The sequence below is a fragment of the Staurois parvus genome, unplaced genomic scaffold (genome assembly GCF_062004578.1).
Source record: "Staurois parvus isolate SC_StPar_1 unplaced genomic scaffold, SC_StPar_1.0 ptg001192l, whole genome shotgun sequence".
NCBI lineage: Eukaryota > Metazoa > Chordata > Amphibia > Anura > Ranidae > Staurois > Staurois parvus.
In genome coordinates this window covers 4,896,652-4,920,929 of record NW_028318988.1, presented here as the reverse complement: position 1 = coordinate 4,920,929, position 24,278 = coordinate 4,896,652, and the positions used below count along the sequence as shown (strand labels likewise).

At 44.0% G+C, this 24,278-nt stretch overlaps 1 protein-coding gene across 1 annotated transcript in view; it reads right to left on the bottom strand.

The window, feature by feature from the left end:
- Positions 1–293: 293 nt before the first annotated feature.
- Positions 294–24,278, bottom strand: part of CHRDL2 (chordin like 2) — a 157,480-nt gene continuing 133,495 nt past the window's right edge. The window contains exons 10-11 of the mRNA XM_089659844.1: positions 16,935–17,027; positions 294–5,706 (exon numbers count right to left, since the gene is read on the bottom strand). Of these exons, the coding sequence (XP_089515970.1) occupies positions 5,627–5,706; positions 16,935–17,027 (173 nt within the window). The 3' untranslated portion in view covers positions 294–5,626. The remainder of the gene's footprint in view (positions 5,707–16,934; positions 17,028–24,278) is intronic.

The window sequence follows — 24,278 nt, the reverse complement described above, 5'->3', positions numbered from 1 at the left end:
GTTTACTCACATCGATGCCAGGACATTTTCTACTTCCGCTGGCCCCATTTTGGCTCCCCTAAAGTTTGAAGGGCAGTAAATTGGCCTTTTGTTTCAACAGTTTGGAGACCCCTACTTATTCTTGCTTACATACAGCTGTTTTCAACTGGCCAGCAATCATCACTGCAACATATGAAACCCGCCAATGCACTGGAGTAGGGCTAGCAGGATGGATATCCATCAGGGACAGATTATGAAAGCTATAATACTAATAACAAAATGCAAAATACACATAAAGTACACACAAAGCCAACTAGATTAATAGTTACTTTATTATAAATTTTATAGACAAACAAAAAAAAAATCATAAATCAAGAAAAAAAAATATATTTCAGAAAATATTTTAATTAGATCTTTTTTTTCCAGACAGAAATATATATCAAAATAAATAGATTGCTTTGTCAAGGTTGGCTAGGTACAGTTTTTTATTTTCTAACAGACTTAAAATCCATCGACCGTCATACCACCGCACACATCTCCTGCCTGCAAGAAGGTCCACCTCTCCCCTCCCCCCCCCAAGCTTTCAGAGCGAGTATAGTACAGCAGATACAGAATATGATACTAAGGCTTCAGAGCTGGATACACATTCCTCTAGTCCTGAGTTCTCAGAACCTACGAAGAGCCAACATCATCGAAGGAAAAATCAGGAAAGGATTAGCTACCATTCTGTTACGATCCTTATACCTACCCCTTCTATACTCAGTACATACAGCTATACCTTCTGTAGAAAATTAGTTACGTCCCTTAAAGGGGTGTTCCACATGAGCATGGAAACTATCTTGTTTGTGCTGAAAACTGGGCTGGACTGACTGGATCAGTCACTGGTCTTGAGCATGGAAGGAATTTGCAAAAATACCACCTGCCCTTCTCCAAAGGAATGACCTAGGTCTATTTCTGTGTGCAGGAACATTGAGCCATGCAATGGCCGATCTCTCCTTTCGAAGATGTTTTAAAGAAGGTCAACAATGGTAGGCTGTTTTTTTAACTCAGTTCAGGTTTGCTTTCAGCTCACAAATGTTAATAGGAGCCGACGATGTGATTATGGACTTTGTTCACAGTCCATGGACTGGCTAAAGCTGGTTGACAGGTTGTCCAACCAACTTTATAGGTGCTCTTTGAGTGTCCATAATACTGGTCGACCAGTTGGCTTGAAAATGGTGGTGGATCCTAAAGTTACCATATTTACTTTGAAAAGTTAACCATCAAAAATAGGCAACTTTAGGATCCACCACCATTTTCAACCCAACTGGTCGACCAGTATTATGGACACTCAAAGAGCACCCATATAGCTAGATGGACAACCCATCAACCAGCTTTAACCAGTCCATGGACTGTGAACAAAGGCAATAATCACATCTACCATGTTTACTCTGAAATATCAACCATCAGACAACATGCGTTGACTCTAAAGCCCTGAAAAAGGGTGGGAGAAACCCCCACAATGTGTTGGAAGATCACATCTGAGCATCCTATTAAACTGGCTGTCCTTTGTCTTTTTGAAGGTAAAGTTCTACCCAAGGTTCCCGAATAGTCTGCCTATTTTTGATGGTTGACTTTTCAAAGTAAATATGGTAGACTATTCGGGGACCTTGTGTAGAATTTTAACTTCAAAAAGACAAAGGAGAGCTAGTTTAATAGGATGCTCAGATGTGATCTTCCAACACATTGTGGGAGTTTCTCCCACCCTTTTTCAGGGCTTTATAGTCAATGCATGTTGTCTGATGGTTGATATTTCAGAGTAAACATGGTAGATGTGATTATTGACTTTGTTCACAGTCCATGGACTGGTTAAAGCTGGTTGATGGGTTATCCATCCAGCTATATGTGTGCTCTTTGAGTGTCCATAATACTGGTCGACCAGTTGGGTTGAAAATGGTGGTGGATCCTAAAGTTGCCTATTTTTGATGGTTGACTTTTCAAAGTAAATATGGTAGACTATTCAGGGACTTTGGGTAGAACTTTAACTTCAAAAAGACAAAGGAGAGCCAGTTTAATAGGATGCTCAGATGTGATCTTCCAACACATTGTGGGATTTTCTCTCACCCTTTTTCAGGGCTTTAGAGTCAACAAATGTTGTCTGATGGTTGATATTTCAGAGTAAGCATGGTAGACCATTTGGGGACCTTGGGTAGAATTTTAACTTAAAAAAAGACAATGGACAGCCAGCTTAATAGGATGCTCAAATGTCATCTTTCAATACATTTCGGAGGTTCTCTCAGCCTTTTTCATGGCTTTAGAGACAACATGTGTTGTCTGATACTGCTGTTGTAATGGGCAACTGTGGTTAGAGACAGATCAGGATAGAAAGGTAGGGAAGGGCAGTGATCTGATGTCTGGGGTCTTTTAGGTTCTCAATCACACACTAACCACAACTGTGCCTTATCAGACAAGGGAAGAGTAGGAAACCACTGAAATATGTTGGCAACTAACTTCAAATATAAAAAGAATCAAATCCGAACCAGTTCTTGGTGCTTCGTTGCTTTTTCTAGCTCATTATTTCTGGCCTATTTTTTCTCCTCCACAGAATGTAAAAATAACTTAATGAGGGCCAGAGAGGGTTATTTACTGTGACGGGAGTCACTTTGGGTGGGGGGCCCATGGAACCCAGCTGACTTTGGAGAGGTGGGGAGACCCCTGTCTCAGCTCCCCATATCCCTATTATGTGTAAGTCACCCTGTGCCTGTTAGGGGTACAGGGTGATCTGTCCTAATATTGGGGGGGGGGGGGGGGTTGTTGATTGTTTAATTCCATGTGGCTGCATCCCATTGTTCTGTTGTGTGTCTTGCTTGGGAGCAAACTATTATGGGATGTATGTGTTTATGTGTATTAGCTTGGTGGGGGGTGTTTCCAGCAGCCCTCCCTCCAGATGGGACTGTGTATTGATGTGTCTCTTGTTACTAAAGGTAGATTGCCCCTCCCTGTGTCATTATGCATGGAGGGGGGGGGGGTTGTTCCCTTGTATGTATATATCTTGTATCTGTGTTAAAATAAAATAGTCTATTTCCTGGTTTACTTCAAGACTGGTGTCGTCTAGTCTTGTATGGTCTGCTGTGGTGTCTGTGGTCGGTGTTCGGGCGGGGAAGTTGTATCCTAACGGAAGTACCCAAGTGTGGTCTGGGGACGGTTCCGTTACATTTACTAAAATGGGAGAGTGGTTTCTATACAGATCTGCACCAGATTTTGCAATCAGCTTCCAGGTTTTGTTGTCAAGACTTAAATGAACAAGCTGCAGTTGCAAGCCGATTGGCTACCATGCACAACTGCACCAGATTCTGAGTGCACCAGTTTTAGTAAATCTCCCCATGGGGGGAGGTGGGGGGCCATGATGGCATGGGGTGTTCCCTCTTATATGTTAATTTCTGCTTTACCACCTCCCCCATACCCCATATGTGACTATATAGAAAGTTCTCCTTCTTGTAGCCTGTCCATCTTCTAAAGTATAAAGAGAGCTAGTGAATGAACTTGCCACTTTGCATATGGCAGCACTTTGTGAGCCCTGTTATATCTGTGTTGGCCTCCAAGTTCCAATCTCTTCGTGCCATCCATCTCTTAAAAACACGTGTGCATAGGGTGGGGAAGTGCCACAGCAAGATGGCACTTGAGGTGGAGGAGCTGAGATATTGGAGGGCCATGATCAAAGTCAATTTGTACACAAGTCTTCTTCCACCATGTGCTGCCGCTGGGGTTTGGTCATTGGCTGTAAGGGCACAATGTACTGTGTAGGAGGAAAGCAGGTGGCTTTTCATTTCCTTCCTCAAACCCAGAAGTACAAGGATTGGAACAATAGAGAAATAATTGGTACTGGAGGGTGTTAAGGTGGTGTTCATGCACTATGCTATCATAGGTTTAGTGAAACACATTGCAACTAGGGATGAGCAAAATGAATTTTTCATGTTCCTGAAAATTTTGGAGAAAATTGTAAAACTTTCATCAAAATGTTTCCATTTCAGCAAAATGCACTAGAGTCCATAAGGAAGGTGAAAATAATGTGGTGTGTTGGATTTTGAGGGTGCGGTGGGCTTTAAATGGCTTCTGAGGATAATGGAAACATTTTTTTCAACTACCGTGGACCTGTCTTGGCACCAAGAAATGGCCCCACATTAGGCCCCATATACACAGATGCCATATAATGTAAAATTCACGCGTATTATTCTGCCCCGGGGCTACAGATGCTGTGTCTAGAAATACGCCTGAATTTCACTTTATAAGTTTGTTTATTGTTTTTCCCTAAAAGAAAACGCAGACAAAAAGAAAAAAAAAAAAGATAAATAAAAATAAAAAGAAAAAAGAAAAGTGACAGTACTCAAAAAGCAATCAAATACACATAAAAACACGTTTTCTACTACAAAATCAGTTTCTCCGGAATCTCTCCACTCATCCCTAGATGCAACGTCATGAAGTGTTATGGTGCTGATCAATTAATAAATAATTAATCATAGCTACTATTGGTTACAGAATATCTATTGCAGCATAAAAATACATTGATCTTTTTGGGATGTTTAGGCCTTTTCAATAAGACAAATGCAAAATTACCCATAACGACCAATAAGATTATTATTTTTCATTACTCTACTTCACACTGGAATCTGATTGGTTTGAGTTTGTTACTTGGCCACCAAATCTGGTACTGAAGGCTTTTTTGAGGTCTGTATAATTCTAACTTGGGTCACACTAAAAATAATTGTTCCCTCCCCCCTATGATGAAGACTCTGAATAGATTGTACAAGCACACAGTAATACTTTACGATGCCATGGCATCTGGTGGTCTGGTACTCCACTCTCCAGCACTGGACTACACATGAGCACACCTACCAATGGCCATGTCCCATCCTGATAACATGACTTGGTCATGAATGGTCTAGGGTGAAGACATAGGCAAGATTAGTCAGACACCACTATGTAGAGTGGTGTTGGTGGACCGGTGGTTCATGAGACAGTGGATTATAGTCTTGTGTGCTATTCTCCTACAAAACATGGGTCATTGATGTTCATCAATGGTGTACAGAGGGGGCGAAAGCATGGGTCATTGATGTTCTTCAACAGTGTTGGGGTAGCTATTTTAATTATTTTTAATTTTAGGCTTTGTATTCAGGCCGGAGATGAAATGAGGTTGGCACTTGAAAAAGACCTCACCCAACTCTAGGGTTTTAGTCTTTAAGGCGGGGTAAAGAACTAGGAGACCAATTTGGAAAACAGAGGGTGTGAAGAGTCCATTGATGGATGTGAAATTGGCAATCACGATGATAACAAAATAGTTTTTACATGTTAACCTCTCCAAATTCCAGATCAGCAAGGAATCATTGAAGCGCAGGATCTCCCCGAAGATGTGGGGAAGCCTGGAGAGCACACAAAGGATCTTACAGTTTTTTTCCTCTTACTCCCAAAGACGTTTCTCCAGCCCACAGTCTATGGCTCTCCAGTCAAGGAACCGGTTGTCGAGACAGCAGCCATCTTGCTTAAGGCTTTCCAGCGCTGCAGCCGGTTCTCTGGGTTACAGCCACCTCACATGTCAGATTAGGTAGCAGTAGGTTTGAAATTTTTCTCATCTCTTAGTATTGGGGGCTGGACATCAGTAGAACATTTCCCACTACAATGCTTCGGTCTGTATTTCAGAGATCTCTGTAATGTTCAGTTCGGGGGGCTGGGGCCTGAAAATATTCCACTGACCTAGAAGAAAGAACAGAAAGAAAAATTGGATTTGTTTCAAATGAAATTGAATGTAAAACTACAATCAAACATATGATAAAAATAAATTAAAAGACACAGTAAAATAACAAATCTGCAATATTAACCTTCTATCCAGAGATTTACCCCACAGTCCTTTTTTTCTGCCAAAAGATGTCCTCAGTTTGATGACCAGCATCAATCAACCCCTGTTCTCTGAGCCCAGGTCACCCTGGACCCTCCCCAGCTTGTGACTGGACAGTGCAAGGAGGAGCAGCACCATGATGAACTCATCTATCCGTCACTCTGCTTTCTCCTATCAGCATGCTTCTTGTCAACATAAACTCCCTTGGGTGATTTACTAAAACTGGAGAGTGCAAAATCTGGTGCACCTGTGCATGGTAGCCAATCAGCTTCTAATTTCAGTGTGTTCAATTACGCTTTGACAAAAAAAAACTAAAAACCTGGAAGCTGATTGTACAGAGCTGCACCAGATTCTGCACTCTCCAGTTTTAATAGATCAACCCCAATGGCAACTTGCATTTAGGGGCGGACTGACCATTCGGGAACTAGGGCACTGCCCGAGGGCCCGGGTCAGTAGGGGGCCCCATGAGATACCCCTGGTACCTTTTATAGGCTTTTTTGGGTGTGGTTTGAGAGTAGGCGAGGACACAGGGGCCCCATGATCCCCTATTGCCTGAGGGCCCCATGAGTTGTCAGTCCACCCCTGCTTGCACTGCTTCTCCTTCTCACACTCCAGCCCTGCTGTACAGGGCCTACAAAGGGCTGATACCAGATCAAATTTGGATAGTCACACTTTAACATATATACAATTCCTGACAATTAACTTCTCTACAGAAAACTTCAGGAGGGGGCGGAAACAAGACCAGTCACCCTACACTAGGAGAGAGAGCAACAGTGTTCGGTCTTTATTACAGGAAGCTTCTCACACTGCATTACCGCACAGATCTGGAAGAAATACACAAAGCACACAAAGATTCAAGGAAGAATACACAAGACCAATGGATCTAGAAAATACTGGTGTACCTCGGTTTACAAACGCCTCGGTTAACGGAATTTTCAGTTTATGAATAAAACTCCATTGAAAAAAAAGCCTTCGTTTACAAATTTTTTACAGATTTTTTTCGCAATACAAAGTAAGTTTCCCTAAGATGCATTGCGCCTGGGAGGTTTATAGCGCCGCACCTGTGCATGCTGGAGTCTGTGGTAGCACGTGGCGTGGAGGTGTCGGAGGTGGTTTTTGCATCGAGTTACTGCTTGATTAATCATGTCCCTGTACAGTATTTATGCCTTTATTAATCATGTCCCTGTACAGTATTTATGCCTTTATTAATCATGTCCCTGTACAGTAGTTATGCCTTTATTAATCACGTCCCTGTACAGTATTTATGCCTTTATTAATCACGTCCCTGTGCAGTATTTATGCCTTTATTAATCATGTCCCTGTACGGTAGTTATGCCTTTATTAATCATGTCCCTGTACGGTAGTTATGCCTTTATTAATCATGTCCCTGTGCGGTATTTATGCCTTTATTAATCATGTCCCTGTACAGTATTTATGCCTTTATTAATCATGTCCCTGTGCGGTATTTATGCCTTTATTAATCATGTCCCTGTATGGTATTTATGTCTTTATTAATCATGTCCCTGTACGGTATTTATGTCTTTATTAATCATGTCCCTGTACGGTAGTTATGCCTTTATTAATCATGTCCCTGTATGATATTTATGCCTTTATTAATCATGTCCCTGTATGATATTTATGCCTTTATTAATCATGTCCCTGTACGGTATTTATGCCTTTATTAATCATTTCCATCATTTTCTAAGAGCGCTGCATTTTGTATATACCGGTATATGAATTTTGGGAGTTTTTATGCGTTTTCCTTTAATGTTCAGCTGCTGTCACTGTTGATGGGCGCTTACTATATATTTTATTATCCTATTACAAAATATCTGTTGATCTGCCACAAATGTTCTCAGCTCCTAAGTCCTGTTATGGGCTGACAACATGTTTGCGGACAAAATGGTGTCAGCCCTGCCCAGAGTCTTTTGCAACACTACTCAAACTCTCCTCCTCATTTTGTAGTCTAAGACAGTGTTTCTCAACCTTTTTTCAGTCAAGGCACCCTTTAAAATTATGGACAGTCCCGGGGCACCCTTTAAAATTATGGACAGTCCCGGGGCACCCTTTAAAATTATGGACAGTCCTGAGGCACCCTTTAAAATTATGGACAGTCCTAGGGCACCCTTTAAAATTATGGACAGTCCTGGGGCACCCTTTAAAATTATGGACAGTCTCGAGGCACCCTTTAAAATTATGGACAATCCCGAGGCACCCTTTAAAATTATGGACAGTCCCGAGGCACCCTTTAAAATTATGGACAGTCCCAAGGCACCCTTTAAAATTATGGACAGTCCCGAGGCACCCTTTAAAATTATGGATAGTCCCGGGGCAGCCTTTAAAATTATGGACAGTCTTGAGGCACCCTTTAAAATTATGGACAGTCCCGAGGCACCCTTTAAAATTATGGACAGTCCCGGGGCACCCTTTTAAAATTATGGACAGTCCCGAGGCACCCTTTTAAAATTATGGACAGTCTTGAGGCACCCTTTAAAATTATGGACAGTCCCAAGGCACCCTTTAAAATATGGACAGTCCCAAGGCACCCTTTAAAATTATGGACAGTCTTGAGGCGCCCCATTCCAAAATGTGAAAAACTATTCTAATAGTTTTATATAATGCAGCAAATTCCACACACGTAGGATGCCCAACATTAGAGGTGATTTATTCTTTCAACGCAATTACACTTTTGCACACTGGTACCGACTAGTATTCCAATGTTTTTCTTCTCCCTCATTTTTTCTCCATCACTGAGCTGATGTCACCCCAGTACTGATGGAGAGGGACAGGGGAGGGTAAAACTAGGATGCTTTGCAGGCAACTGATGTCCTCCTTATCATCTGATGATGTCATTGGTTGTCAGGACGCCAGTGACTAGAAGGTGGTAATGGTGCACAATGAAAACCTGTGCCTTTGTGTAACTAAAAGGCCGGCTTGTTCCACCCGCTGGCTTGTATACAAGTTTTGGCCAATTTTTAGACGTTTTGCCAAGGCACCCCTGAAGAAACCTCAAGGCACCCCAGGGTGCCTGGGCACCCTGGTTGAGAAAGGCTGGTCTAAGATAAGAACTTAGGGGGTCTCCTTCTGCAGAGGATACAAGACGGCTCTTAATTTCTGACAAAACCAACAGGTTTTTTTTCTTTTTAACAGATAAAAAATATTTCAATTGATATATTTACTAAACCAAAAAGGAACATTGTTAAGGTGTACATCCACTTTAAATAAAAGTATAGACAGTACACATGTCCCGGAGAGAATACAGAAGGCAGGTTTTATTGTAACCTGAGAATGTGTCATTATTTTGCCAGCCCGGTGCCACTGACTATAAGGCAGTCATTTTTACACCTTTCTCTGTGAACTGGCACCGTCTGTCCCGCCAGCTCTGGCACAGTCCCGTCTGCATAGTTTATTTATTTTTTTAAAATTTTCTGGCTGTTACAATTTTACAAGTGGTGTCACAGCTTGCGCGGCGAGGCCGTCAGTGAAAAACACAGGCTGATTTATGACGGCCGGGGTAGTGTGCTCCACACTTAGGCTAGACTTCCTTACACTTCATAAGGGACCCATAAAACCCTGCGCAGAGGACTGCGGTTGCCCCGTCGTAAATTAGAGATTTGCAGCGCGAATGATGTCATCTTAGAAAGCACAAACATCCCACGCCGGAGCTCGGGAGTGAGATTGGAGTCCGAGTCTAATGCCCTTCGTCGAAGAGAAAGGCAGTGAAGGCTGAGTGATGGAGAACAGGTTGAAATGTAGTTTCTAAGGTGAAAGGTGGAAGGGAAGGGGACACTGGGCGATGAAATGTCGCCAACTGACGCAACTCAACGTCAGTTGGCGACATATTCTTCTGTACTGAAATATATTGTAATTGTACTGTCTCCCTTATATTGTAAAGCGCTGCGCAAACTGTTGGCGCTATAGAAATCCTGTATAATAATAATAAACCTTACGCACCATTAAAGCCCAGCTGAACTATTTATTTTATTACAGGTACTTATATAGCGCCGTCAATTTACGCAGCGCTTTATACATATACAGTGGGGATTGAAAGTTTGCGCACCCCAGCTAAAAATTTGTATTAATGTGCATAAAGAAGCCAAGGAAAGATGAAAAAATCTCCAAAAGGCATCAAATTACAGATTAGACATTCTTATAATATGTCAACAAAAGTTAGATTATATTTCCATCATTTACACTTTCAAAATAACAGAAAACAAAAAAATGGCGTCTGCAAAAGTTTGGGCACCCTGCAGAATTTATAGCATGCACTGCCCCCTTTGCCAAGCGGAGACCTGCCAGTGTCATGGATTGTTCTCAATCATCGTCTGGGAAGACCAGACGATGTCAATCTCAAAGGTTTTAAATGCCCAGACTCATCTGACCTCGCCCCAACAATCAGCACCATGGGTTCTTCTAAGCAGTTGTCTAGAAAGCTGAAACTGAAAATAGTTGACGCTCACAAAGCTGGAGAAGGCTATAAGAAGATAGCAAAGCGTTTTCAGATGTCAATATCCTCTGTTCGGAATGTAATTAAGAAATGGCAGTCATCAGGAACAGTGGAAGTTAAAGCAACATCTGGAAGACCAAGAAAAATATCAGACAGAACAGCTCGCAGGATTGTGAGAAAAACAATTCAAAACCCACGTTTGACTGCACGATCCCTCCAGAAAGATCTGGCAGACACTGGAGTTGTGGTACACTATTCCACTATAAAGAGATACTTGTACAAATATGGTCCTCATGGAAGAGTCATCAGCAGAAAACCTCTTCTACGTCCTCACCACAAAAATCATCGTTTGAACTTTGCAAATGAACATATAGACAAGCCTGATGCATTTTGGAAACAAGTTCTGTGGACAGATGAGGTTAATATTGAACTTTTTGGCCGGAATGAGCAAAGGTACGTTTGGAGAAGAAGGGGCACAGAATTTAATGAAAAGAACCTCTGTCCAACTGTTAAGCATGGGGTTTAATCAATCATGCTTTGGGGTTGTGTTGCAGCCAGTGGCACAGGGATCATCTCACGAGTAGAAAGAAAAATGGATTCAATAAAATTTCAGCAAATTTTGGATGGTAACTTGATGCCATCTGTGAAAAAGCTGAAGTTAAAGAGAGGATGAATTCTACAAATGGATAATGATCCTAAACACACCTCGAAATCCACGGGGGATTACATCAAGAGGCGTAAACTGAAGGTTTTGCCATGGCCTTCACAATCTCCTGACCTCAACATAATTGAAAATCTATGGATAGACCTTAAAAGAGCAGTGCGTGACAGACAGCCCAGAAATCTCAAAGAACTGGAAGACTTTTGTAAGGAAGAATGGGCAAAGATACCTCAAACAAGAATTGAAAGACTCTTGGCTGGCTACAAAAAGCGTTTACAAGCTGTGATACTTGCCAAAGGGGGCAGTACAAGATATTAACTCTGCAGGGTGCCCAAACTTTTGCAGACGCCATTTTTTTGTTTTCTGTTATTTTGAAAGTGTAAATGATGGAAATAAAATCTAACTTTTGTTGACATATTATAAGAATGTCTAATCTGTAATTTGATGCCTTTTGGAGATTTTTCCATCTTTCCTTGGCTTCTTTATGCACATTAATACAAATTTTTAGCTGGGGTGCCCAAACTTTCGATCCCCACTGTATATTATACATTCACATCAGTCCCTAAACCTCAAGGGTTGTACAATATAAGGTCCCTAACTCACATTCATACATACACATACTAGGGCCAATTTAGACAGGAACCAATTAACCTACCAGCATGTCTTTGGAGTGTGGGAGGAAACTGGAGTACCCAGAGAAAACCCACGCAGGCACAGGGAGAACATGCAAACTACAGGCAGGTGGTGCCGTGGCTGGGATTCGAACCAACAACCTGAGTACTGCCAGGCGGAAGTGCTAACCATTTAGCCACTCTGCTGCCCTAAACTCTTATGATTTATTACTATGGAGCAGACGGGTTGCATATACTGTCATAAGTCTGATCTAATTTCACAGGTTTTACACTCAAAGGTGCCACAGCAGAGTTAAAATACCTCGCGCAGCAATCTGGACCAGACCACGCCTCTCTAACACAAGGCAATGGCTCAGTCAGACACCCTCCCAAGGGCACCAATGAGCAGCTCTGCGCAAAGAATTGGTACAAAAGACATTCTGCAATTTAATTTGATTAAAAATGATTTTTATTTATATCTTAAATATTCTGAGACTAGCAAATGCTAATTCCTTCCAATATGGCATCCTGGAATTGTTCTGTACTTCACTGGTGTACAGGAATGCTCCCTGGCTTTCTCAAAAGTCTGCATTAAGGCATAATCCACATTTTAAAGCAGAACTTCAACTTAAAAGGGATGTTCTGTTTTATGCCCTTCTCCCCACCTCCTCTTACATTTTTGTACTTTTTTTTTTATCTAGTTTTGATAGGTACCCGTTCCTACTTTCGGTCAGCCCGCCTAGACAGTTCCAATGAAAGTTTGCCCCCTTTCCTTGCCCACAACCTCTTGGGACACATCACAAGTTCCAGGAGGCTGAAGAGCAATTCATATAGCCCAGGGCGGCTTGTGCATGAGCATTGGGAATCTGGCTGTGAAGCCGTAAGAAGTCACAGCCAGCTTTTCTTCGTAAACATGCCGGTGCCGGGGACCCAAAGACCGGAGAAGAACCAGTCTGGGTGAGGACGCTTCCTTGGACAGGTAAGTGTTCCTTTATTATGAATAAGTAAGCAGAAGCTCTTCTCCAGTCTCTGTAAATTAGATGGTAAAGCCAGAGCTTGATACTCATCCTCCCCTTGCTAGGGGTTAGATTTTATTTTTTTTCCTTGCCGAGTATAGCTGGACTTGCTCAAGCCCCTTCTTTAGCTCCAATGAGTGTCAGGAAGATACACCGGCTTTTAAATCCACACAGGTAGCACAGGCACCCCAATCTAATCACCACAGAACATATAGATGTTGATAATCGGAGAACAGGATAGGATTTCTGAAAGTCATAGAACCCGCCTGTGGCTACATAATCCCCATCCTTGGTCTGGAAGACTGAATATGTGTTAATTCCTCAATTTACATGGCATAAGGCATGAATTGTTGTCAAATGGGGTACAGATGTTAAAACAGCAATATATGCTGAAGACAGATAGTGTTGAAGGCCCCCCACCCTTGTCCAAGCATGTTTGTTTCATCAATGTAGACGGCCTCCTCAATGCATCTTGGAAACCAGATTGTCCTCTTTGTTCTGGAATGTGAATCTCACCGTTCTTGGAAGAATGTCCTTTTACTTAAGGTGTAGGAACGCTGATGAATCTTGACCTGTAGAATTCTGCCGTCCAATGTTGAGTCATTTGTTTGCTGAGTAAGGGGATTTTATAGAGTCTGGAGGCCTTAAGATCAGAATAAACATCCTTTGTTTTGTGCCAAGTTGGATTCTATCTCTGAATCTCCCCAGTGAGTTGACACTGGCTATGGATCTTCAGTCCACAAATTGCCTATAGAGATTAAGTCTCAGGAGGTACTGTATGTCTTTTGAAAAGTGCAATATTTGAGACAGGGCATTTCATTCTTATCACAGCTTGCAGCCAGCCTCTGTTAGTGTGTTCTGCTCTAAAAAAGAAAAAAAAAAAACACTTGCACCCTTAGAAGCAGATGTCTCTGGTCCACAAGTCCACCCTTTTACTTCCTGAAGAACTTACCAGCCTCTCCTCTTGAGTCTACACATAGTTTTTTTTTTGGTGACACATACCTTTCTTCACCTCCTGCCAACTTCCAATTCGTTGCTGAGACTTCCCTTGGTCTGCCCATCACTCCATGACAGAGCTCAGATTGCTGTTTCTTGGGCATGGTAAGTTTGTCCTTTACTTTCAGGTGCAAACTAATTTTTTTTTTTACTTTCAATTCTGTTCCACCTGTTCCAACTTTAGCCTGAGCCTCAAATTAAACTCTCACCTCATATGGATTTGCTCAGGTGACTATCAGGTTATTCTTCTAAGCTACATTTTTGCCTGAAGTCTGGGCTAACAGAACCTTGCAGGAATGCCTCTTGAGCTGTTTTCTTCTTTCACATTTCCCACCCATTCAGCTGCGCTTGGGAACACTTGCTTTAAGTACTCCGAGTATTATGAAACATAAAATGCTTCCAGGAAAGGTTCCTGATGTTGACGGAGAGGCAGGCCACAGTGGTCATCAAGTCTAATCAGTGATCGAACCCTAGGCCTCCAGAGCCTGTCTTCCAGAAGCTAACCCAATAGAACCCTAGGGTTCTTCCAGAGGTTACTTGGAGTTCCTTGAGCAATGATCAATTTCTGCCCACTGACACCATTGATCTTTCTAGCTATCTATAAGGGGGTACTTCTTCCCAATGACCACAAGTGTAAGGAGAATTCTTCGCCATGAACATCACACTAATGTATCATCAGTTGTAGATATAGTACTTTTTAACAGGGTTCCCTGAGACCGAAAAGTTATTTCAAGGGTTCCTCTGTGTTGAAAAGGTTGAGAAAGGCTGCAATAGACTATGACTGTAGGCTTTTTTTGAAGGAAATCATGCTCACTATTGCTTATTAAAACATACTTTGATTTATAAATAAAAAAACTTGCATGAGCATCTTGAGCTTCCCCAAGTACCATCCACAAAGAGGATAAGGAATGGAGGTGCTACTAGCCCCTCATTGTCCTAGCATTGCTTGCCACAATCTTACATTCTTAAGAGGCATTGCCTCTTCATGGCTCTAGATCTGTGCTAAGCCACTAGCACTGTGGCTAATACCTTTCTATCATCCTCTTCACTGTGAAATGCAATAACATTTGCAGTTTGTGCTTGCTCAACTTGCTAGATAAAGGAACTGTTGACTTCACAGTAAACCCAACTTAGAAGACCTTAATTCCAACCACAGCAGATCACAGGTTAAATTGTAATAAAAATTCTTCCACCCAAATCCAACTGAAAAATGTTACTTGCATAATAAGGAGCTTCAGGTCTGTTTATTTATGAAAGGGCATGGGGAAATAATAACGGAGAGGAGACCAGGGAACTCAAACTAATAAATGCGTCAGGAAAATCCACACTCTCCACTCTTGGGAGGTCTCTTCTCACCACAGAGTGTTAAACATTCCAAACTTCAGTTTCCCTGAGCGGACACAGCCTCATGACAAAGAGTTATGGATGGTCCAACAAGAAGAGTTCACTAAGAAGCTAACAACACCACTGAAGCCACCATGGTGGAGGTGTAATGGAGCAGCCATCTCATCACACTGTGTGCTATAGCCTTTTATATCCAGCTGACCTATTGATACCAACCATCGGGCAGGCTGAGATGATGGCTTTGGGTTGGTCATAGTATGTTTTTTTCATATTACACAGCTTTAGAAACTCTGCTGCTGGTGGGAATTTCATAACAGGGTGTCCGGTTTGCTTTCCTTCCCCCGTGTCATCCCACAGCTGTACACACATCTACCTTTGTACACAAATAATACATCCCAGTTAAAGTTCATCTTCTGTTTCTTCACAAAGGGGGCTTTTGGATTAAGTGGCACCTCAGCTAAAAAGTTTACTGTTATGTCATAATGATGCTAGTCTATGTTGTGCACACAACTGTGGAAAAATCAATTGAAAAACCATGAACTAGCCAATAAACACATTCCCATCATATTCATATAAGGCTGGTGGCCTTCGGTGCCACCAGATTGCTTGGGCTCCCATCTTCCTTTTTCATCCATGATGACAGCTCACGGACAATGCAGTCAGATGCATGTACCTACATACTAGCTTTAGCCTCAATAGCTTCTCTTTGGGCACTCTTGTGTGGCAAATGTCCTTCCATGACCCACAAGTCAACAGGCCCATGCCACCACCAATAAATATATGTGGTCCTTATCTTTATAGGCATCAAGAACCTGGAGCCAGATAGTTCTTGGGAACGGGGGTTTCAATACTCTCTTAGTAGGTAAGGTGAAAGGAACGAAACATATAATGGGCAGTATGAACAGGTGACAGGAGGAGGGGCTATAGGTTGGGACACCCCCCCCCACAATGCTTTGCACTGAAAAAAAAAAATCAGCATGTTCTACATAAAGTATGCTCTACAGATTACATTAACGTTGGAAATATTGGTACGTTTTAATATGTAGATTTCCCCTATGTTTTGTCTCTTACAAAAGTATGGTGAGCTCTTGACTTCCTGCAGTGAGCTGACAATGCTGCCTGTCTTTTCTCCTGCTGAGCTACAGAACACTTTTATATCTGCCTGGAGATCAGCTTGAACACACTTCCAGATATATACTCACCGGCCACCCTATTAGCTACACCTTGCTACCCAGTGTTGTCTTCTGCTGCTGTAGCCCATCTGCTTCAAGGTTCGATGTGTTGTGTGTCTATAGGTGGTATTCTTCAAACCTTGGGGGTAACCAGGGGTTATTTGAGTTACTGTTGCCTTTCTATCATCTCGAACCAGTCTGCCCATTCTCCTCTGACATCAACAAGGCATGTTCCTCCACACAACTGCTGCTCACTGGATATTTTCTCTTTTTCGGACCATTCTCTGTAAACCCTAGAGATGGTTGTGTGTGAAAATCCCAGCAGTTTTTAAAATACTCAGACCAGCCCGTCTGGCACCAACAACCTTGTCATGTTCAAAGTCACCTAAATCCACTTTCTTCTCCATTCTTATGCTTGGTTTCAACTTCAGCAAGTTGTCTTCACCACATCTAGATACCTAAATGCATTGAGCTGCTGCCATGTGATTGGCTGATTAGCAATTTGTGTTACCAAGCAATTGAACAGTTGTACCTTATAAAGTGGCCGGTGAGTGTACAGATGTGTCTGCACCAGGAGCGGACTGACCGTTTGGAAACTCGGGCACTGCCCGAGGGCCTGGGGTCAGTAGGGGGCCCCATGAGATGCCCCTGGCACCCTTTTCATAGGGTTTTTTGAGTTTGGGAAAAGGACACAGGGGCCCCATGATCCCCTATTGCCCGGAGGCCCCATGAGTTGTCAGTCCGCTCCTGGCCTGCACTGACATGTCTCCCTGACTATGACTCTCTGGTTTGTGGATCAGTAATGCCATTTTGCTCAAGATATAGAGATCCCAAATTACCTTCACTTGTCCTGGTGACCAGCCGGAAGTGTTCTGCTTCTTGTTTGAAATCGTGTTTTGCCACTTTTTTAATTTGTATCAAATGGAAAATTCCTGCAAAAGGGAAGAGAATGTGAGAACCAGCCAGCATGGTAACAAAGAATTAATTTGTGTTGAAGGGTAAGTACTAAACCATAGTGGTGACGTGGCAACTGCTATTGTAGGATGCAATCTACACCCTAAAGCTCAATGCTCCAAGTGTCACCGGGACAGAAAGTGAAGATAAATCTCCTTAGTGGGCACACCAATGGCAGCTCCTAAGCCCCAGCCTTTCACAACAAGGGTTTTGTAGAATCCTCCAGAGTTCCTCTAGAGGTTCTCCGCGGTTCCCTGAGGAGAAAGCAGAGGCAGATTGACCTCCTGCCCACACCAACCACTAATTGAAAGGGCCACTACAATTTTTACTTTCTATGCTTCTTCTCTGGCCATTATCATTCTTGGTTTCATTTAAAGTAATACTAAACACACACTGTTTAATCTACATTGTAACTTCTCTTTTTATATATGGGACGAAGGAACTGTAGTTATTTTAATTAAAAAAACATCTAAGTACATTTTTTTCCTAATCAATATGCAGCCTGTCTGCTGGGAAACAAGCAAGAGGACCTTCTAGTCCTCCGCTGCTGATCGCATGTTAAAAAAAACAAAAACAAAACAGGCAAAAAATAAATATATCAATAAACTATTTTAAATCATCATATATATATATATACACATATACACACACACATATATATATATATATATATAAATATATATATATATATATATATAAATATATATATATTTATTAATATAAAAAATTTTTATTTAAAAAAAAAAAAAAAAAAAATATATATATATATATATATATGTATATTTTATTTGTTTTTTTGTATGATGATTTAAAATAGTTTATTAATATAAAAAAAATAATTAATTTTAAAAAAATAAACTATTTTAAATCATCATACAAAAAAAAAAAAAAAAATTATATATATATATATATATATATATATATATATATATATATATATATATTTTACTTTTTTAAGATCAAATATTTTTTATATCAATAAACTTTTCTAAATCATCATACATCATACAAATATATATATATTCGGTCTCCCTGGACCCCGCATTCACTATATCTTGTCTCCCCGGACGCTGCGTTCACTATATCTCATCTCCCACGACCCTGCATTCACTATATCTGGTCTCCCCAGACCCTGCATTCACTATATCTGGTCTCCCCAGACCCTGCATTCACTATATCTGATCTCCCACGACCCTACATTCACTATATCTGGTCTCCCCAGACCCTGAATTCACTATATCTGGTCTCCCCAGACCCTTCATTCACTATATCTGGTTACCCCGGACCCTGCATTCACTATATCTGATCTTCCAGGACCCTGCACTCACTATATCTAGTCTCCCAGGACCCCGCATTCACTATATCTGGTCTCCCCAGACCCTGCATTCACTATATCTGGTCTCCCCGGACACTGCATTCACGATATCTGGTCTCCCTGGACCCTGCATTCACTATATCTGGTCTCTCTGGACCCTGCATTCACTATATCCGCTCTCCCCGGACCCCGCATTCACTATATCTGATCTCCCAGGACCCTGCATTCACTATATCTGGTCTCCCAGGACCCTGCACTCACTATATCTGGTCTCCCAGGACCCTGCACTCACTATATCCGCTCTCCCCGGACCCTGCACTCACTATATCCGCTCTCCCCGGACCCTGCACTCACTATATCCGCTCTCCCCGGACTCTGCACTCACTATATCCGGTCTCCCACAGTACACACAACATGGAAATGCAATTATTTTAGTAAATATAAACTGCTAAATACCTTTTCTCATCAGCACTTAGAACAGTCTTGTGACTTCTATCAGTGTTCAGCAGAGCACTGATTAAAACTTGTAGGAGTAGTTTTCATTCTCCCCTATGAGGCTGCAGGACACCTGACCTCTATCTGGACAGTGCTGATTGGCCCTCTGCTGATCACATGCACCCTCTCAAGGAAAAAATACACACCAAACTGAGCATGTGCAGCTTGACCCCAAGGCTCTGTTCTATCAGCAAATGGATTGGGGACAACAGAAGAAGGGGAGAATCAAAGAAGTCAGGATCAAACATCCTTAAGCCTTTAGATTCCACCGTGAGTATAACAAGCATGCTTTACTGCATATACAGACTGATTTTTACTGTTGGGGGCTTAGTAACACTTTAACCAATCACTACATATGGGAGTGTCTGAATTAACCAATGACAAGGAGGGGAAAACATACCTAATGGGGAACTTAAACACCTGCGCACATAAACCCCAAATAGACTGCAACTTCCAAAAGTACCAATAAAGTTGTCTATTAGTAAAATGAAGGACTTGAGAGGGAACCACTACTGCTTCAGCTCTGTTCAGGTTTTGCTGGTTTCCAGCCTTGTTCCACTTGCTTATTACAGCTCCGTTCAATCATTGCTCATTTTCAGCCCTCTTCCAGCTCTCCCTGTCCTGCTACAGCCCATAATTTCCTCATAACATTTCTGGTTTTGCAATGTGTTTTGACAAACACTAATGATCCTGGAAGTGACCTGAAGGACAATTTTGGCACTAAGGATAAGCTTGGGTTTGGTCCAAAATTGGGTTTGAACAAAAACTGTCTGGAAGCTCTCCAATCATCTATGGTCATATTATGTCTCCTCCTGGATCCATACCCCGCTTCCTGGAAGACTTCTCCTCCTGGCTACCCTTCTTCCTCTCCTCTGAGCTACCCACTATCATCCTTGGGGATTTCAACATCCCTGTCAACCTCGACAACCCGGACACAGCCCGTCTCCTCCACTTAACCTCCTCCTTTGCACTTGCACAGTGCATACAATCCACCACCCACTCCGACGGTAATATTCTTGATCTTGTCTTCTCCAACCGCTGCGCTCCCCACAACCTCACTAACACCCCCTTCCCTCTCTCTGACCACAACCTGAATACCTTCTCTATCTCCTCATCCTCCAACGCCTACCCCTCCAAATGTCACACTTCTACCAGCCGAAACCTCCGCAACCTTAACCCTGCCTCCCTCCACTCCGCAGCTGATCAACTCCATGACCGCATCCTCCCCCTGTCCTGCCCCGACTTGGCTATGACCGCCTACAACAATGCGCTGTCAACAGCTCTTGACTCACTAGCGCCTTTAACCACACGCAACATCAGACCCCGACCGCTCCAGCCCTGGCAGACTGATCACACCAAAACCCTCAAACGACACAGTCGTGCACTGGAGCGACTATGGCGCAAAACCAAATCCCAACAAGCCTTCACCCGATACAAATCTGCCTTCCGCACCTACACCTCCTCCCTCCACACTGCCAAACAAGCCTACTTCCTGACCCTCATCAAGGCACTCTCCTCCAATCCTCGCCGACTCTTCTCCACCTTCAACTCTCTACTCTCGCCACCCCCACCTCCACCCAGCACCTCACTCACTGCTCTTGAGATTGCCAATCACTTCAAAAACAAGATTGACACAATTCGCAAGGACATTGCCGCAACTCACACACCTTCTCAACCCGTCCCCTCTCACACAGCTACCCCCTCATCCCCTCTCCCCCTCGACATAACCCACAGGGACTTCGTCGCTGCTCAAACTCCCTCCAACCCCCTTCCCCCTCACTCAGCTACCCCCTCTACACCCCTCTCCCACGGCCCCACCACTGCTCTGACCTCCTCTCCCACCCCACCCTACATTCCTCATACTGAAGCTCCCCCAACACTCCGCACCTTTGACCTCACTACCATCGAAGAAGTCTCCAAGATCCTCTCTGATGCCCGCCTCACCACCTGCCCCCTCGACCCTATCCCCTCACAACTCCTACAACCTCCCTCCCCCTCCATCCTACGCTCCCTCACCCACATCTTCAATCTCTCCCTCTCCTCCGGCACTTTCCCTTCCCCTCTGAAACATGCACACATCACCCCCATACTTAAAAAGCCCTCCCTGGACCCCAATGACCCGAACAACCTCAGACCCATCTCCCTGCTCCCATTTACATCTAAACTCCTCGAGCGCCTAGTCTACGCCCGCCTATGCTCTCACCTCAACGACAACAACCTCCTCGATTCCCTACAGTCCGGCTTCCGTCCCCTACACTCCACCGAAACTGCCTTACTCAAACTCTCCAACGACCTGCTAACCGCCAAAGCTAATGGCCACTATTCAGTGCTCCTACTCCTTGACCTCTCTGCGGCCTTTGACACAGTCGACCACCCCCTCCTCCTCAAAAAACTACACTCCCTCGGCCTCAGAGATTCTGCTCTCTCCTGGCTCTCATCCTACCTGTCACAACGCTCTTTCAGCGTTACCTATAATGCCACCACCTCCCTCTCACTCCCCTTCTCTGTTGGGGTCCCTCAAGGCTCTGTCCTCGGGCCCCTTCTCTTCTCCATCTACACCTCCTCCCTTGGCCAACTCGTACACTCTCACGGCTTCAACTACCACCTCTATGCCGACGACACACAAATCTATCTCTCAACCCCCCACCTCACCCCCTCGGTCTCCGCCCGAATCACACACCTGTTGAGCGACATATCAGACTGGATGTCGCTCCACTTCCTTAAACTGAACCTCTCCAAAACCGAGTTTCTTGTCTTCCCTCCAGCCCGGACACCACCCCCCTTTGACTTCTCCATCATGTCCAACAACGCCACCATCAAACCCGCCCCGCAGGCCAGAGTACTTGGTGTCATTTTGGACTCCAACCTATCCTTCCAGCCCCAAGTCCACTCTTTAACAAACTCGTGCAGACTCCACCTCCGCAACATCGCCAAAATACGCGCGTTCCTAACTCCAGAAACCACTAAACAGCTCATCCACTCCCTCATCATATCACGACTTGACTACTGCAACTCCCTCCTCACTGGCCTGCCTCGCCGCTGGCTATCCCCGCTTCAGTCCATCCTGAATACGGCTGTCAGACTCATTCACCTTTCCAACCGCTCCGTTTCCGCCACCCCCCTCTGCCAATCCCTCCACTGGCTTCCCATTGCGCAACGGATCAAATTCAAAATCCTAACGCTGACGTACAAAGCTGTCCACCATACTGCCCCGAACTACATCACTGACCTAATATCCAAGTACCGCCCAGCACGCACACTCCGCTCCTCACAAGACCTCCTTCTCTCTAGTTCCCTGGTCTCCTCCTCCCATGCCCACCTCCAGAACTTCTCCAGGGTGTCACCCATCCTCTGGAACTCCCTGCCCCAACCCATCAGATTATCACCTACTCTCCTCTCCTTTAGGCGCACCCTGAAAACCCATCTCTTCAGGGAAGCCTACCCCGCCCCCTGCTAACTTGCCGACCTCCTCCACTCTTCCTACCACTCCATCCCCCACAGCTATCTCCTCCTGTGCCACCATCCCCTCCCTCCTAGATTGTAAGCTCGAAAGAGCAGGGCCCTCGATCCCCTCATGTTTTGCATTGTATTGGTATTGTTCTGTCACATGTTCTGTTCCCCTCTGTAATGTACAGCGCTGAGCGAACTATTGGCGCTTTATAAATACTGTATAATAATAATAATAATAATATTAGGTTAGTGATGTGGCCATATTAGGTCAATAATGTCTCGATTATCACTGCCCCTTTGTGTATGTGTAGCATTTTGGCGGCGGGATATGCCCTGGCCTTCGTAGAACCCAAGTTTGGACAAAACCCAAACTCATCCTTATGAAGAGGCTGGTGTTGTGTCTTCAAACCAGCTACCTGAGCAAGGACTATAATACTGAAGTTTGTTACCTTTTGTTGTTGACCTGGATTGCCTGGCTATTTTCTCATCTTTTGCCTTTTTTGTTGCCGACTGTCCGGCTACTTTTTGCTTGCTGCCTGCCAAGACCCATGTCTGAACTTGAACATCCTCTTGTCTCTGGCCACGTTTACTACTTACTGGAATGTCTGACTACTCTCTGCCCTTCAAGACCCCTGCTTGATCCCTCCTGGACTTGCTACTCCCTGGTGGGGCAAATCCAGTGGGCCCAACCTGAGAAATCTAGGGTTTCTGGCCCATTTGCACAATCAGGAGCTCTGGTGAAGACCAAGTGGTTCATAGTTTCTATCTCTCAACCCCCCACCTCACCACCTCAGTCTCCGCCCGAATCCCACACCTACTGAGCGACATATCAGACTGGATGTCGCTCCACTTCCTTAAACTGAACCTCTCCAAAACCGAGTTTCTTATCTTCCCCCCAGCCCGGACACCACAACCCATTGACTTCTCCATCACATCCAACAACGCCACCATCAAACCTGCCCCGCAGGCCAGAGTACTTGGTGTCATTCTGGACTCCAACCTATCCTTCCAGCCTCAAGTCCAATCTTTAACAAGCTCGTGCAGACTCCACCTCCGCAACATCGCCAAAATATGCATGTTCCTAACCCCAGAAACAACTAAACAGCTCATCCACTCCCTCATCATATCACAACTCGACTACTGCAACTCCCTCCTCACTGGCCTGCCTCGCCGCTGGCTATCCCCGCTTCAGTCCATCCTGAATACGGCTGCCAGACTCATTCACCTTTCCAACCGCTCCATCTCCGCCACCCCCCTCTGCCAATCCCTCCACTGGCTTCCGATTGCGCAACAGATCAAATTCAAAATCCTAACACTGACGTACAAAGCTGTCCACCACACTGCCCCGAACTACATCACCGACCTAATATCCAAGTACCACCCAGCACGCACAAGACCTCCTCTCTAGTTCCCTGGTCTCCTCCTCCCATGCCCGCCTCCAGGACTTCTCCAGGGTGTCACCCATCCTCTGGAACTCCCTGCCCCAACCCATCAGATTATAACCTTCTCTCCTCTCCTTTAGGCGCACCCTGAAAACCCACCTCTTCAGGGAAGCCTACCCCACCCCCTGCTAACTTGCCGACCTCCTCCACTCTTCCTACCACCCCATCCCCCACAGCTATCTCCTCCTGAACCACTATCCCCTCCCCCTAGATTGTAAGCTCGAAAGAGCAGGGCCCTCGATCCCCTCATGTTTTGCATTGTATTGTTGTTGTTCTGTCACATGTTCAGTCCCCCTTTGTAATGTACAGCGCTGAGCGAACCATTGGCGCTTTATAAATACTGTATAATAATAATAATAAAAGTTTCTGCACCCTGGGAGAGTCCATGTCACATGCCAGAGGGTACTGTAACAACTATACTTATGACCTTGCAGGCTCCACCCATTGCAAGAATTATCCCACATCTCTATCAGCAAACAACAAGAGGCAGACCAGTTGCCAGGATGGGATGGAGCCCCATAATCTTA